Raw genomic sequence first — 16,733 nt, 5'->3', positions numbered from 1 at the left:
TTACAAACGAAAGAAATATGACTTTAGTAGGCAATTTCGAATAGTTGATTGACCATTTGGGTAATGAGCTCATTAATTATGTGTTTAAACACTTGAACACCTCAAATGCATGCTTTTCTCAACTCTGGCAGCAGATGCATCTCACATCTCTATTTAATGTTTCAACGTAATCACCATCCTATTTTCCATGTATGTAGGTCATTTTAATTATAATTGTTAGAAAAATAGTTGTAATATTGACCAAGAATAATAAGAGAATAGAAATAACTTATCGAATAAATATTGTATCGTGGTAAGCCACTGCATTGAAAGCGATTTCGGCCTGACTGGGTGCAAATCGTTAAGACGGGTCGCTCTCTAAAGTTCCACAGTACTCCCAAACATGTGCACTCCTGGATGGAAGTTTGGAGTTTGCAGGAAAAGAATTGTCCAGGAAAAATTGGAAGAAGAATAGTCTTCTAGGATAATAAGAAGAATGGTCTTTTGACAGGATGAGAGAATAAATATTTTTTGGCAGGTGTTTAACTCACAAATGATGATGTTTATATAGGCAAATCACCTACATTTTCTTCTATCAGAAAAACACGTAAGAAACCAAATGGGAGTTAATGTTATGTAACGTTACTTTTGGTTTAATGATAAAATTGTCATAAAGACAGTAACTTCAAACCTTTTAAAAATTTTGTATCTTTTCACAAACAAAGTCACAAAAGTTAAGAAACCGTCATATGAATGAATGTGAACCATTTATGAAGTAGTAACTTCATTCTCCCATTCTGCATATACATAAAATCTAAAAATGTTATAACAAATTAATGGTGGAGAGATATGACAATTAACCACGTATTAATTGTAGATTAGAAGTGTTCTTTGTTCTTTGCATTATCAACTTAGAGTAACGCCTAAAGAGGAATAATACCAACAATCCCCCATTAATGCAAAGATAAAAAATAAGAATAATTCCTGGACAAAAGGAAGGAACATGTACTTAAGTGTCAATATCTTTCGATTTGAATTGACACATAGTGAAATGACGCAACGACTAATATCCACAAAGTGAAGTACTCTTAAACTGAATGGACATGAGTTGAGACCCTCAATACACGTACTATATCCTTAATTTTATGCAAACTCCACGATACTAATAAAGTGCTTCTATGGTCATGCACACACTTGGGTCTCATGAGTGCTCTAGAAAGACATCCCAAGTCTTTCATAAAAGTCGACCGCACTTTACACTCACGTAGGTGATTCCATCAAGTCTATCAACATATAGACCACCTTAAGGCTATGGAATCATTAAGAGTAAAATAGGCTCAACCTTATAAATCATAACCACACGTCTTAGGGATAGGAAATATAATGCATATTGAAGTCTTATATGGCTTCGTTTGACCACGAACGAGTATCCACCATACTTCCTCAATCCATGGGCTTTAGCCCCATCCCCCTCGACGTTTCAAGGATAACTCTTCTTGCCAAACCCTTGATTAAAGGATTCGCCAAATTTCTTTCAGACCTTACATATTCCAAGAAAATAACACTGTATTTTAATAATTGTTTCACCACATCATGTCTAATGCGAATATATCTTCTTTTTCCATTGTACACACTATTCTTGGCAATTCCAGTTGCCTCTTGTGAGTCACAATGTAAAGACACTAGTGAAGTTTGTATTCCCCACAAAGGCACGTCTGCCAATAAGTTTCTCAGCCATTCAACTTATTGCTCTGCTAATTCAAGAGCAATAAATTCAGATTTCATGGTCGAACGTGCTATACAAGTTTGTTTTGAAGACTTTCACGAAATAGCACTTGCACCTAAAGTAAACACATAGCCACTAGTGGAGCTAACTTTATCATTGTCAGTAACCCAATTTGCATCACAAAATCCTTCTAAAACAGCAGGAAGTTTATTAAAATGCAAACACCAATCCACAGTACCTTTCAAATACCTTAACAAACGATGAAGAGCATTCCGGTATTCACTACTAGGGTTGTGAGTATATATACTCAATCTACTAACAGCATAAGCAATATCAGGCCGTGTATAATTCATGAGAAACATTACATTACTAATAATCTTAGCATATTCAGTTTGAGAAACACTAGATTCTTTATTCTTTCTCAAGTGTATGCTAGGATCATAAGGAGTTCTCACAAGAGCTACATCAAAAGAATCAAACGTTTTCAATATTTTCTCAATATAATGAGATTGAGACAACAAAAAACCATTAGCAGTTCTTTTAATTTTAATACCTAAAGTTATATCTGCTTCTCCAAGATCTATCATTTCAAATTTAGAAGACAGAAAATTCTTAGTCCCATTTACAATATCCACATTAGGGCCAAAGATTAACATGACATCCACATATAGACATATAATCGCACAATCTGATCCTACCATCTTGGAATAAATACAAGTATCAGATGCATTAATAACAAACCCATTATCTACTAGTGTGCTATTAAACTTTTCATACAATTGCTTAGGTGCTTGTTTAAGACCATATAGAGACTTTCTCAATTTGCATACTTTATTCTCCTGTTCTTGGATCACAAGACCCTCAGATTGAGTCATAGAGATCTCTTCCTCTAAATCACCATTTAGAAAAGTAGTTTTAATATCCATTTGATGTATCACCAAATTATGGATAGCAGCTAAGGCAACAACATTTTTAAATGTTATTTTAGTTACGGGAGAATAAATATCAAAGTAGTTAACGCCTTTCTTTTGGTTAAAACCCCTAATAATAAGTCTAGCCTTATATTTCTCAATTGTACCATCAAGTCTCAATTTCTTCTAAATATCCACTTGCTACTTATGGATTTACAACCCTTAGGCAAATCAAAGAAGTCCCAAGTGTGATTAGAAACTATAGAGACTAATTCACTTTTAATGGTATCTTTCCAAAAATTAGCATCTATTGACCTCATTGCTTCATCATAAGTCTTAGGGTCTTCTTATATTAAATAGGTAGACACTAATTCATAATTCAAACGATTAAGCCCAATATTTTCAATCAAGAAAGTAGTGATAAAGTTGGGACCAAAGCTAGCTTCAATTCTACATATCTTACTCATTCTAAGTTCATTTTCATGATCATTAGCAGTAATACTAGAAGTAGACACAATATGAGAATTAATAGATATAGATGTAAAAGAATTATTAGGCATATCAGTAGGAACATTTGTAACGACCTGGCCGATCGTTTCGTGAATTATAACCATGTTTCCCCATTTCTACTTCTTTATATGTTCCTCAGCTGTATTTTATCGTATCGTGTTGGTTGGTTCGGGTTACAAGTGGTTTCGATGTGGAATGCGACACTTAGTCTCCTATTTAGAAGTTTAAGTTGAAAAAGTCAACTGGATGTTGACTTACGTGTATACGATCTCAAATGTGAATTCTGATGTTTCAGTTAGCTCCGTTAGGTGATTTTATACTTGGGAGCGCATCCAGAATGTGATTTGGAGGTCCGTAGTAGAATTAGGCTTGAATTGGCGAAATTAAAAATTTGGCGATTTTTGGTCAGCGGTCGAAATTTTGATATCAGGTTTGGAATGGAATTCTGGAAGTTGGAGTAGGTTCGTAGTATCATTTTTGACGTGTGTGCAAAATTTCAGGTCATTCGGACGAGGTTTGGTATGTTTCGCATCGTTTGCGGAATTTGGAAGTTTAGAAGTTCTTAGGCTTGAATCCGAGGGTAATTTGGTGTTTTGATGTTGTTTTGAGTATTCTGAAGGTTCGAATAAGCTTGTATGTTGATATGTGACTTGTTGGTATGTTTGGTAGAGGTCCCGAGGGCCTCGGGTTGATTTTGGGTGGTTGACGGAACAAGGTTGGAATTTGAGGAATGCTCAAGATTTCACTCAGTTGTCATAACCGCACATGCGGAGTGAGGATTGTAGGTGCAGGCCCGCAGAAGAGGAAGAACAACCACAAAAGCGGCCATAGCTGAGGAGGGCAGGAGTCGCAGGTGTGAATAGTGGACCGCACATGCGAAAGCGCAAGCGCAGGAATTGGACCACAGAAGCGGATTTTGAGATTTAAGTGAGAACCGCACCTGCAATGGATTTTCCGCAGGTGCAGTGTTGCAGAAGCGACATGTGGACCACAGATGCGGAAGTTTTGGCAGAATGTATAAAAGGTGGACTTCGCGAATTTTGGGTTATTTTCTACCATTTTTAGATGGCATTGGAGCTTTTGAGACCGATTTTGAGGAGGAATTCAGGGGTTTATCAGCATGGTGAGTGGCTTGAGCCCTAATACTTGTATGTGTGATGATTTCCCATTGATTAATCATATAATTTGCGAAGATTAGGGATGAAAATGAGGGGTTAGGGCTTGGAATTTTTGGAGAGTTTGATTGAGGATTTGAGGGGTCAAATGGAGTCGGATTTTGATAAATCTTGTATGTATAGACTTGTGAGTGAAAGGCTTTTAGTTTTGTGATTTTTGTTGAAATCCAAGATGTGGGCCCGGGGGCCGGGTTTGGGTGAATTTCGGAATTTTAGTTGAAATTGATAGTTTTTCGTGTGGGATTGGTTCTTTGGCCTATATTGATTGCATTGTATTGCTTTTGGCCAAATTCGGGATGTTTGGAGGCCAGTTCGAGAGGCAAGGACATCGCGAAGTAGGATTTTTGACTTGATTGAGGTAAGTAACGCTTCCAAACTTGGTTCTGAGGGTTTGAAACCCGAACTATGTGATATATGATTAGTACTGAGGTGACGCAAAATGCCAAGTGACGGGCGTGCGGGCGTGTACCATGAGAATTATGGCCTGGTTCATTCCATGGCACCACTTAGTAACTCTTTTTTGCTGATATCCATGTTTCTATCATGTGATTAATTAAATGTGCATCAAATCTTGCTAGATATCCTGTTAGGGCTTCACGCCGATACTGTTGAAACCCGAGTGGTCATTTCTTGCTGTCATTTCATTAGATTCATTGATATTCTGTACTCAGTCTTATTCATGCATATCATATCATGTCTCAGTTATTATTATTTGGCACATCATATCATTGTTTGGGGCTAGTTTCATGGCATTGTGAGCTCGTGTGTGTGAGACTGGAGAGTGATGATTGAGCGCGGCCGAGAGCCTGATTATGAGTGACAATTATGGGATCGGGCTGCACGGCGCAACAGTTATATTGATGATTATGATAGAGCTTGGGCTATAGGAGCCCCTCAGGAGTGTGTAACATACCCCCAGTGAGCGCAAATGATATTTTGAGGGATGAATTTCCCGGGACAAGGATTTGTTCGAAGTACTAATAGCTAGAGATGGATTTCTCCACATGGTTGGATTACCCTTTTCCTCGGTACCAAGTGACTTATAGCTAGCAATGAGTATGTTCCGGGATGGATTTTCCTGAGCCGGATAGCCGTATGCAGTACCGAGTGGTTGAGAGTGTATATATACACACACACACACACACACACATACCTGGAGATGGATTTCTCCTCAGGGTTGGATTACCCTTGTTCCTCGGTACTGGTTAACTTGCAATCAGTGTTGTATATGTTCCAGGATGGATTTTCCTGGGCCGGATGACCATATGCAGTACCAAGTGGTTGAGCACTTGAGAGTGGGAGCACATGGTGCATTTCATACATTCTGTGCATTGGCATGTAGAGTTAGCTGAGCTTTATATCACACATTGTTCAGATCTATATTTATTTTACTGCTTGAGCTGTATTCTTGAACTAATAGCATGCCTACTTTTCCTGCACAGTTTATTTCTATTACCTATTGAGCTTACGTTCGTCACTACCTATCAGTCTATAGTTTGGACTTGTTACTTACTGGGTTGGTGTACTCACGTTACCCCCTGTACCTTGTACGTAGATCAAGGTATCTCAGGCCACCGTAGTGGCTGTTGACTATTCCAGTCGCGGACTTTCATCGGAGATAGCTAGGTAGCTGCCTGGCGATCGCAGTCCTACCTTTCTCCTTCTTTATCTTCCTTTTAGTGTACTTTTAGCTACTCTCTAACTATGTTAGTCTTGTTATATTTTAGAACAGTTGTAGTATTTTCTCATGACTTAGTGATACCCGAGGTCGGGCTTTTATTTCCGCATTTTGGTTTTTGAATTTATCTCTTTTACGGAATTTCAGTATGAAAAAGGTTATTATATAGCTTTTTAATAAAATATCGAATTATTTGAGAATGTGTCAGTTGGCCTAGTTCCATGATAGGCGCCATCACGACCGGGTTGGTTTTGGGTCGTGACAACATTATATTTCAATGGAAAAACATGCTCAAAAAATTCTGCATCTCTAGATTCACAAATAGAATGATCATTCAAGATAGAAATATATATGCATCACTGTTTTGAGCATAACCAATCAAAATGGCATCAAAAGTCTTAGGTCCTACAGTTACTTATTTAAATTTAAGTAGAGCAACCTTAGCCAAACACCCTCACACCTTTAGAAATTTCAAGTTATGGGCAAATCCTTTCCATAACTCATAAGGAGTTTTATCTAACTCTTATGAGGAGCTCTATTAAGAACATAACATGCAGATAAGGCAACTTCCTCACCCCCTTCCACATCTTGTCAGATAAACCAAAAGCATAGAATTCATCATTTCTTTAATGGTTCAATTTTTTCGTTCAGCTATACCATTTTGTTGGGGAGTATAGGGAGCACTAACCTCATTTATAATACCATTTTTTTACAAAAAACTTCTAGAGTATTAGTATTATATATTCACCATCCCTATTAGACCTAAGTCTCTTGATTTTCCTGTCTAATTGATTTTCTACTTCTGCTTTATATTTTAAAAACATGCTTTCAGCCTTATCCTTAGACTTAAGAAGATATACCTTAGTGTATCTCGAAAAGTCATCTACAAAAGTGATGTGGTATTTCTTTCCACCCTTACTAATAGTGTTCTTAAAATCAGCTAAGTCTGAATGCACTAGTTCAAGCAATTCTGTCTTTCTACTAGTTATATTTTTAAAAGATTTTTTGGTATATGTTACTTCTACACAAACATGACACTTAGAAAAATTATCAATATAAATCGCAGGAATTAATTCCATTTTTCTAAGTCTTTTTATAGAAGCAATATTAATATGACATAGCCTACCATGCCACAAATCAATAGACTCAGCAATATAAGTAGAATTAGAAGTACTTGCATTACTAGTAATCTCTTAAATAATGTTCAGTACAAATAAACCTCCATTGAGGTAACCCTTCCCAACAAAGTCTCCTCCACAAGAAATAACAATTTTATTAGATTCAAAAACAAGTTTAAGGCCCACTTTATTGAGAAGTGCACTAGAATCTAAGTTTCTGCGAATGGAGGGAACATACATAACATTATTCAAGGCTAATATTTTTCCAGAAGTTAACTTAAGAAGAACTTTTCCTTTACCCATAACTCCTGCCGTGGTGGAGTTACCCATGTAAACACACTCGCCATCAGTAGACTTCTCAAAGTCATAGAACAATTCCTTGTTGGCACAGAGGTGCCTTGAAGCGCCTGTGTCCAGTATTCAATCAGTCTTGTTAGCCACCATATTTGCCTCAACGACCGCAACAACAATCACGTCACCACTTTCAGTAAGATTAGCTTGGGATGGAGCTTTCCCTCCCTACTTCGAGCTTTGTCCTTGTCTTTGGTTGCACTAGAAAGCCTAGTAACCAATATTTTCATAGACATAGTAAGGTCCTTTCGACTTTTGGATTTGGCGCTCCGATTTATTGAAGTAATTCTGCTTCTTTACATATCCTTTCTTCTGGCTTTTCTTCTATTTGCCTTTAAACTCGTCTTTCTCAAAAGTACTAGCAGATTTCACATGGTTAGCTTTAGAAGAATTAAAAGAGAGAGATTTTATCTTATCCTTAAGTCGTTCTGCCTCCTCATCTTTGAGACGGTTTGCTTCCTCAGTCCTCATGTGACTGATCAATTTTTGAAGAGTTAAGTTTTTCTTCTTGTGTTTCAGTTGATTTCTGTAATCACTCCAGGAAGCTGAAAATTTTTCAAGCAGAACATTAGGTTGAAGAATCTCACACATCTCCGTGCCTTTGTTCAAAACATCAGCAGTCAAATTTTCATACTCATGAACCTGCTCCATGATTGGCTTATCATCAACCATCTCAAAACTTGATCCACTCTCCAACTACATACTTCTTTTCCCCCATCATCCGTATCATATTTCTTCTCCAAACTGTCCCATATGACTTTAACAGATTTATAATTTATAAACAAATCAAAGAGAGTGTTAGGCATATGGTTAAGCAGATGCCCTCGAACAGTTTTATTATCCTTTTCAAATTTCTTTTTAGCATCATCATCAGCAATAACAGTGGCAGTTATATTAGAACTATTAGCAACATCAGTAGTATTGGAAACAACATCAGCAGGAGGTTCGTTAAACAAAACATAATCAACTTCTAATTGTTCAAAGAAAATTAAAAGTTTCTCGGACCAACGCTTGTAATTGTTGCCATCTAAAGGCTCAAGCTTTGACAGTTCCGGAAGTGTTTTGTTCAAAGTGGTAGCCATTAATCAATATTATATACGAAATCGCTTTCAAATTATTAGAAAAATAGTAGATAATATTGACCAATAGTAATAAGAGAATTGAAATAACTTATCGAATAAATATTGTGTCAGGGCAAGTCACTATGTTGAAAGCGATTTCGGTCCGACTGGGTGCAAATCGTTAAGACCGGTCTCTTCCCAAAGTTTCACAGTACTCCCAAACACGTGCACTCGTGGCTGGAAGTTTAGAGTTTGCCGAAAAAGAATTGCCTAGAAAAAATCGGAAGAAGAATAATCTTCTAGGATAATAAGAAGAAGAATGGTCTTTTGAGAGGATGAGAGAATAATTTTTTTTGTAGGTGTTTAGATCACAAATGATGATGTTTATATACGCAAATCACCTACAATTTCTTCTATCAGAAAACGCGTAAGAAGCCAAATAAGAGTTAATGTTATGTAATATTACTTTTGGTTTAATGATAAAATTGTCATAAAGACAGTAACTTCAAACCTTCTGAAAAGTTTGTATATCTTTTCACAAACAAAGTCACAAAAGTTAAGAAACCATCATATGAATGAATGTGAACCATTTATGAAATAGTAACTTCATTTTCCCACTTTGGATATACATAAAATCTAGAAATGTTACAACAAATTAATGGTGGAGGGGTATGATAATTAACCACAAATTAATTGTAGATTAACAGTGTTCTTTGTTCTTTGCATTATCAAATTAGAGTAATGCCTAAAGAGAAATAATACCAACAATAATTACCCTGCTGGTGAGTTGTTATTGCGTGCACTGCAACTTGAACCTTTTCTTAGTTCCATTGAGTTATACTACACTACTCTCTTCTTCTTGTACTAAGTGTGTCATTTGCTACGCATTCTTTGGTCATAAAGTTAATTCAACAATTGAGATTTTTATCTTTTACTTTAACTCTGGGGCCTTTAAGTTCATTATTTAACTATCAAATGAAATTTTAAGCCTAAAAAAAGATAGCTCGATGCACAAGACACTTTGAGTTTTTGCGGGAAAGGACCATACCCTAATAGGTGTGACGTAGAATTTCGAACATAAGCTTTGGCCAGTATTGGTATGACAAGTCCAGGAACAACGGTGAATAGTGATAATGTGATATTAATTAATAAATAATATTTTAAAGTTTTATCCCGATTAGTCAGTAACTTGATGAAAGGAAAAATGATATTATATAGCCGTCGTAAAAATAATAACCGAAAATATATAAAATTTGTATATTTTTGTATATATACAAAAGTTATACAAATTTTATATACTTTTTCGATTACCAAATGTAAATAATTTCTGGCGCGGGCTAAACGTAATAATACTCCTTAATGAAAAGCCCATTAAATTAAAGACCCTTTCGAGAACTAGTTCAACAAGACTTTCGAGGAGGCGGGGTAGTGGGGCATTTGCATCTATACCCGCCTTTTGGATCACGCTTTAACTTGCGTCCGCTTTGCAAAAAAAAAATGCAAATGTACCCACTTTTTCGCATAACTTTAGCATACGGGGCTGAAGTAGCAAAGACAATCACGCAAATCTTCACCATTCTAGCAGACGGGCCTGAAGTAGCAAAGACAATACGCTGAAGTTTTTTGTCCTGGATAAACTTTTTCAAAAACTTCAGCAGAAGATGCTGAAGTTATTTAGTTCATTTGTAAAAACTTCAGCACTAAATAAGCTGAAGTTTTTTTGTCTTGGATTCATTAGGTTTGTCATAAAGCTTTTTCAAAAACTTCAGCAGAAGATGCTGAAGTTATTTAGTTCATTTGTAAAAACTTCAGCACTAAATAAGCTGAAGTTTTTTTGTCTTGGATTCATTAGGTTTGTCATAAAGCTTTTTCAAAAACTTCAGCAGAAGATGCTGAAGTTATTTAGTTCATTTGTAAAAACTTCAGCACTAAATAAGTTGAAGTTTTTTTGTACTGGATAAGCTTTTTCAAAAACTTCAGCAGAAGATGCTGAAATTATTTAGTTCATTTGTAAAAACTTCAGCACTATTATAAGTTGAAGTTTTTGAAAAAGCTTTCTAACATACTAGATAAATAATCACCTTATTCTTTCATGTGTATTACTACTATATAACTAAAGTCTGGGTAACTTATATACCCAGACTTTAGATAGAGTCCCACATCGGCAAAACAAAAGAGAGATGCTGGGTATATAAGTTAACAAGTCTTAGACCCTAGTGACACGTTTTAAACCCATGAGGGCCTCAGCCCAAAGCGGACAATATCACTAGTGGACTGGATTGTTACAGATGGTATTAGAGCTACTCTTGTGTCAGCTATGCTGATGGTGGGTCAGAGTTCAACTGAGTTTAGGCAAATCCCGGTTAGGCGGGGCAAACCTCAGTGCTGAGTCTAGGCGAATCCCATGCGGTGGGGCAAACCTCAGCGAGGACGCTGAGTCCATAAGAGGGGGTGTATGTAACACCCAGACTTTAGATAGAGTCCCGCATCGGCAAAACACAAGAGAGATGCCGAGTATATAAGTTAACAAGTCTTAGACCCTAGTGACGCGTTTTAAATCAGTGAGGGCCTAGGCCTAGAGCGGACAATATCACTAGCGGGATGGGGCTGTTACAATAGCAACACCAACAGCAGCAAAAGAAAGAAGAAGAAAACGAAGGAGGAGAAATGGGACTGAAGTTGTTTAAAAATTTGGGTAAAAGTTAAAACTTTTAAAAAAATAGGTATAGGTTAAATGGGGGCGACCAAATAAGGCGCCCCGTGCAATTTTTACTGGGGCAGTCGAGGGGAGAGGTGAAGACTTCTCTTTTACGTTGTTAAACAAGGAGTAAGGAAGAATTAATTAATTAAGCCACAATGGACTAACAAGTTTAGCTTGCTAACCTTACACTTTTTTTGAATTTACTTCAGTATGCAAATAAAACCGTTACACTAACAACCTTACAACAATAACAATAATAACACACCCAATATAATTCAAAGAGTGGAGTCCGAAGAGGGTAGATGATACAGTCTTATCCCTACCTTATACATGTAGAGAGGTGTTTTTGATAGAACTCGACTCAAAGCAACATGCATAGTTACAACAAAAGGAATTGAATACTTTGCCAAATTCTCCATTTTGGTTTTTGTCAATTTTTTTCCTTTTTCCAAGGGATGGATAGTGAACAAGTTGCAGTGCCAAGTGAAAAAAGGAATAAAGGAGGGAGTTTACGCCACAAAATATATCCTCTTATAGTTATGGGAAAGCCATTACATTATTCAAAAACCAGATCTCCGTAGGTATACTGCTTATGTGCTAATCCCTCTAGCTTTAAGTATCCCCTCCCATTTTGAAGGGTAAAATATAATAAAGACAAAAATATGTAGTGCCTTATAGCAAAAGTCTCATCATATAAAGTTAGAAGAAGTTCCCTTTAGATTCGCTGGAAAGGAAGAGATTGTCCATTAAGGAATGAAGTGAAGAATGCAAGTGATTCACTAGGTTTGAAAGTTGGAACGGCATGCCCTGCTCCTCTAAATGTTGCAAATGTCAACCCCTTGTACTCTTGAACCCATCCACCAACCTAATCCAAAACCAAAAACTTCAGAACAATCAGAATAAAATATAATAGCTGCTTTTCAGCTGGCCAATCTGTGATCTTCATTTATGGAAATCCAAGTAAAGAAAATAACAAACTAGATATACATACATACATATATATATATATATATATATATAGAGGCGGATCCAAAATTTTAAGCTTATGAGTTTCTATAGGACTATAGGCTATAACAATCTCAAGTTAATCTACATGATAACTGGACCAACGAACTGTATTCCAAGCTAAATATTCTTATATTTTTATGAATTTTTTAGTATAAGTACAGGATCTATGCAAAAGTTACTAGGTTCATGGAAACCCGTACCGTTTGCTCTACATCCGCCCTTGGTGTATGCGCAATGAAATAGTATGGCATTGTAGATGTTGAAGATGAGAGAGCAAGATATTATTCCAACATATATATGTGAATCCAAGATTTAGAATTGGTTACTGGATTCAGAATTAGCATCAATTAATTATATACGTATATAGATATTTTAAGTTTCTTTTGTTTTGTTGTATATGTATACATAATTTAAGCCTAATAAAATTATAATGTCCGCTTTACATCCGCTTATGTAGTTTCCTTACGAATATTAAAGGATGAGGTATCTATATTTACCTGTTTCTGATGGTACCAAGGTCTCCATTTTCTAGTAATGGGCAAACCTAGGGCGCTTAAGCTATATCTTGTTGATAATACAGGAACTCTTCCATCAGTGTCTCCGCTGAGCCGACAAAAAGGATGATGATGTATTAGAGCACGATACTATTAATTAATTAAACATTATAAATTGAACCACACATTAATATAGCTTAAGAGGCAGTACATTTTATAAAAGAGCACCAAAACTTGGTCATGTCCCAATAACGTGTTAGAAAAATTAATAATACCACTACAATTATGTTAAGAATAATACTATACCTGTAGACCCAAATTTTAAGTCCAGCATCGATGAGTTTGTGATATATTGGAAGAACTGATTCCTTTGAGTCTGACCAATTACCGAAGATCGACATACTGAATATTCAAATATGAAAATTTCTAGTTAGTTTCTCTGTTTTAGACTTCCAAGTCATGTTTGGACTGGGAAGACTTTTCAAAAAAAGAAAGAACAATTCAATACTAATAAAGTTTCATTACTTGCAGATGCTCCAGTTCTTGAGATGGTGAACGTGGAGAGCCTTTTGAACATCTGGTCTATTGTAAAAAGAGGCAGTATAATCATCAAGACAGGGGTCATATCCTCCCATTATCCTCGGCATCTAAATTAAAACATGCATCTATCAATAGTTATCTTTAGATGACTTGATAGCGTAAAAATATATTTACACGAAAAGGCTAACTCCTGTGTCAAATAGACAAATTCATGCAATTAAATATTGAGTTACCATCTTGGACTTGCTATCGAATAAAACTTGTGTTTGCTGTTGTGAACTAGCAGTATCTCTTATGCAGACTGATGTATAGAGACTGTAGATATCAATCTCCTTGTACTGTTTAAGCACTTCATCTACAGCCTGACTACAAGTCTGATTGCTCCACGTGTCATCACTGTTAAAATCACAGGAATCTGAAATAATTTTGTGAGTTTCGTCAGATATGACAGCGTGGCTCCAAGCATAATCCACTAGACCTTTCCAGTCCTCTGCATCACAGGTTTCAGGGTTACCCAGCTGCACACATAACAACATTTTTATTAAGTTAAATTCATTTATCAACTGAAAATAGGTGTAGAAGGACCATATATATATATATATATATATATACACACACACATACCAGGATTCCTCTTAGATCAATGAAAAGGGAAGAGTCTTTATTCTTGTCAACAATGACTTCAGCCAACTCAGGAACATATTTTCCTGCCAATAGAACCATGAAAAATGTAATTAGTAGGTGCAATTTTTTTTACAGTTATGTTAGTAGTCTCTGGTAGAAGATAGTTATGGTAAATTACCTGCATAACTCTCTCCAGCAATATAAAAGGCCCGTTTTCTATATGATGGGAACTTGAGAAACCAATTGTGCAGAAAAGTATACGTGTCATTGGCTGGTAAAATAGTCCAGAAAATGTTAGATGAAAAAGGACGAATTAAAATTAGAAATAAGACAAAATATCAGCGTCATGTAAGATATTTCTTGAGGAATAAATAAATGAGCATTACACTTATGAAAGATGACAGATAACTGAAAATTAGTAATTAAGACAAAATATCAATATCACACAAGATATTTCTGAACAAATAGAGATATCATATTGAAAGATGACAGATATTGCTGAAGAAAGTAATGGGAAGGAATGACAAATGAATCATGAATCTCACCTGTGAAATCATCTCCAAGGTTATGATAATCACCACTTGTATTTGAGTATGAAAATCCAACACCAATTGGAGATTCCAAGAACAACAAGTTTGCTTCTGCTTCATTATAATTTAGATTATTGAAAATGATTTCAAGCAGAAATGCATGCATGTAAACTAGTTTATTGGATAATAAAGATCAAACCTTTGTTCCATGAATAAGGATTAAGTGTTAGGCCAAAACCATCAGAGTCCACAAGAAAAGGCCCTATCTCTTGAGTTGCTCCATATCCCACAGAAGAGCATCCCGGTCCTGAAATATTGTGAAGCTCATATCAGAAAAGACCAAATAATATATAGTTATTAATATGAAATGAAAAAAAAAATAAAAGGTCATATCTGATATCTGATTATATATATATGTGTGTGTGAACGCTTTTGTTGGACATCTATATTTTAGTGACTATCGATATATAGTGGACTCTCTAAAGGCAATTGGAGTTAAAGACATTGATAAGAAATCTCTTCTCTTCTTTTCCAAACTTCTTTTCAGTCAAAGAGAATTTATTTCTCTCGTATACCAAGCTTGAATAATGTTGAAAGTGGTCAAAATTAAAGATAGCGCCGAATTCAAATATCCATTTTCTCAATCCAAGATTTGTCCTTAAGATTTACTTTGTAGATACATGAATAACATACTCTTTAGTACCATGCAAAGTTGGCATGTCTAAGAAACCATCTTAGTGAAACCAAAAGTTCATATATTTAAGTACTCTATCAACTATAGCAGACTGCAAATGATGTAGGTCATAAATTTATTAAATTTAATTTGTTTTACCTCCATTAAGCCAAAGCACTAAAGGTTTGTCCTCAGGTGAAACTGAGCATTCGTAGAACCAGTAGAAGAGTGCTCTTCCATTGTTCTCATTTACTGTCACATGTCCAGCATAATGTCTGAAGTTTACACTAGGTTGTCCTGGCAAATCAGTTACAAGATCCTGACTGCCCAATGAAGAATCAGACTTCTTGTTATTGGACAATTGATGAGAACGTCCAACAACTTCTAATGGCTCTAAAATAAATAAGGAAATAATAAGAAGCAGAGAATATTGGGAAAACATCATCTTTGGATTAAGCTAAAAAAGACACCAATTTGGAGACAAGAGAGTAAGTTAAGAGTGTAAGTACACGACGCACCTATCTATTTATAGTTGTGGCAAAGCGCTTTATGAACAAACCCATTATCTATAAGGTGTGAATTTTAGAAACCGAAACGTACCAAACTTATGTTTTAAATTGGAAATTAATTAATCTCAAGCCTATGGCATCTGACATAGATTATAGGCAGTTTTTTCTAGAGTTTAATTTGCATGAAAAAGGGTGATTAGTGGAGTCTCCATTTTAATGTGTGGGTTGTTGGATCACTAATCACGTGAACAAATGTCCAAAAAGGGTTACTATAACATGGCTCTAACACTCAATATTTGTATAAAATACTAGTAATTCACACTTGGAGATCTTCCCGCCTTCCTCCAATAAGTGACATCTTTTTCTTGTTAGTACTGAAAAGTTTAAGAATGGCTTATTACAAAAAAGAGCACAGCTGCATTGGATAAAAGACTAGTCCTTGTTAAACAAACTTAATAAAGAGGATAGCTTAGTGCACTTGGTGTGCACGAGGTACAGGGAAGGGCCGGTTAAACTTAATCAACTACGTAATTAATTAATTCATATGTAATGTTGATATAAAAAAAAAAATCTTTGTCTAGCAAAAATAGTTCTTAATTTGTCTGCCTCAATAGCGTCAATTCAATTGCAACACAGGAGGCATGAACAATTAATATGCAAGGAGGACATTCATTAATGTGTTCATTAATAACATGGTAACACTTGAAAAACAGATAAGGTCAGAATAGGGAAGGGAAAAGAACACATTTTGATAGGCTCTCTTGACAACTTACTGGATTTTGATTATATTATTTATAAATATATATATATTCAATGAACTTTATAATTCAAATATAAAATATGGGAAAACCGAAAGAACTGTAGCTCCGATGTAGTGATCTACAAAATAAGAAAAAGGTGTCGACTGGCCAATGACGCGTTGGCACTTGGCACAATTAATTCGAACAAATGAATCATATATGACATGTGAATAGGAACAGCAACTGAAGCAATAACTAGTTAGCTAGATTAATTAAATTATAGATTTTTAGGGTGAATTAACCAATTATGTGGCCTGCTTGGAGGAGGAGTTTGCTAGTGATTTTGCCACTTTATACCAGCACCCACAAATAGACTAGTTGAAATCCTAGAATGATCATGGTCCT

At 35.7% G+C, this 16,733-nt stretch overlaps 2 protein-coding genes across 2 annotated transcripts; both read right to left on the bottom strand.

Moving 5' to 3' along the window:
• Positions 1-7,172: 7,172 nt before the first annotated feature.
• LOC138884105 (uncharacterized) lies at positions 7,173-8,530 on the bottom strand. The gene is made up of 3 exons (XM_070164895.1): positions 8,153-8,530; positions 7,781-8,090; positions 7,173-7,504 (listed from the first exon to the last, which is right to left on the bottom strand). The coding sequence occupies exons 1-3, from the start codon at positions 8,528-8,530 to the stop codon at positions 7,173-7,175; spliced, it is 1,020 nt and encodes a 339-aa protein (XP_070020996.1).
• A 2,908-nt stretch (positions 8,531-11,438) lies between these two features.
• Positions 11,439-15,558, bottom strand: LOC104246448 (serine carboxypeptidase-like 31). Its single transcript, XM_009802257.2, has 10 exons — positions 15,239-15,558; positions 14,606-14,713; positions 14,422-14,517; positions 14,055-14,147; positions 13,877-13,959; positions 13,486-13,770; positions 13,238-13,359; positions 13,019-13,114; positions 12,716-12,821; positions 11,439-12,075 (listed from the first exon to the last, which is right to left on the bottom strand). Exons 1-10 carry the CDS (start codon positions 15,522-15,524, stop codon positions 11,926-11,928), a joined length of 1,425 nt encoding a protein of 474 aa, XP_009800559.1. The 5' UTR covers positions 15,525-15,558; the 3' UTR covers positions 11,439-11,925.
• Positions 15,559-16,733: the final 1,175 nt, after the last annotated feature.

Source organism: Nicotiana sylvestris, chromosome 2, assembly GCF_000393655.2.
Source record: "Nicotiana sylvestris chromosome 2, ASM39365v2, whole genome shotgun sequence".
Lineage (NCBI taxonomy): Eukaryota > Viridiplantae > Streptophyta > Magnoliopsida > Solanales > Solanaceae > Nicotiana > Nicotiana sylvestris.
Note: the sequence above shows the minus strand (reverse complement) of the source record. Positions and strands in the feature narration are given on the sequence as shown.

Coding starts and splice junctions, on each gene's coding strand:
- LOC138884105 (XM_070164895.1), bottom strand. CDS start 8,530: ATGGCTACCACTTTGAACAAAACACTTCCGGAACTGTCAAAGCTTGAG. Junction 8,091..8,152: donor CGGATGATGGGGGAAAAGAA/GTATGTAGTTGG, acceptor ATCATGGAGCAG/GTTCATGAGTATGAAAATTT. Junction 7,505..7,780: donor TGAGAAAGACGAGTTTAAAG/GCAAATAGAAGA, acceptor TACTGGACACAG/GCGCTTCAAGGCACCTCTGT.
- LOC104246448 (XM_009802257.2), bottom strand. CDS start 15,524: ATGATGTTTTCCCAATATTCTCTGCTTCTTATTATTTCCTTATTTATT. Junction 14,714..15,238: donor AGTGCTTTGGCTTAATGGAG/GTAAAACAAATT, acceptor ACAATATTTCAG/GACCGGGATGCTCTTCTGTG. Junction 13,115..13,237: donor AAGAACTGGAGCATCTGCAA/GTAATGAAACTT, acceptor TTGAATATTCAG/TATGTCGATCTTCGGTAATT.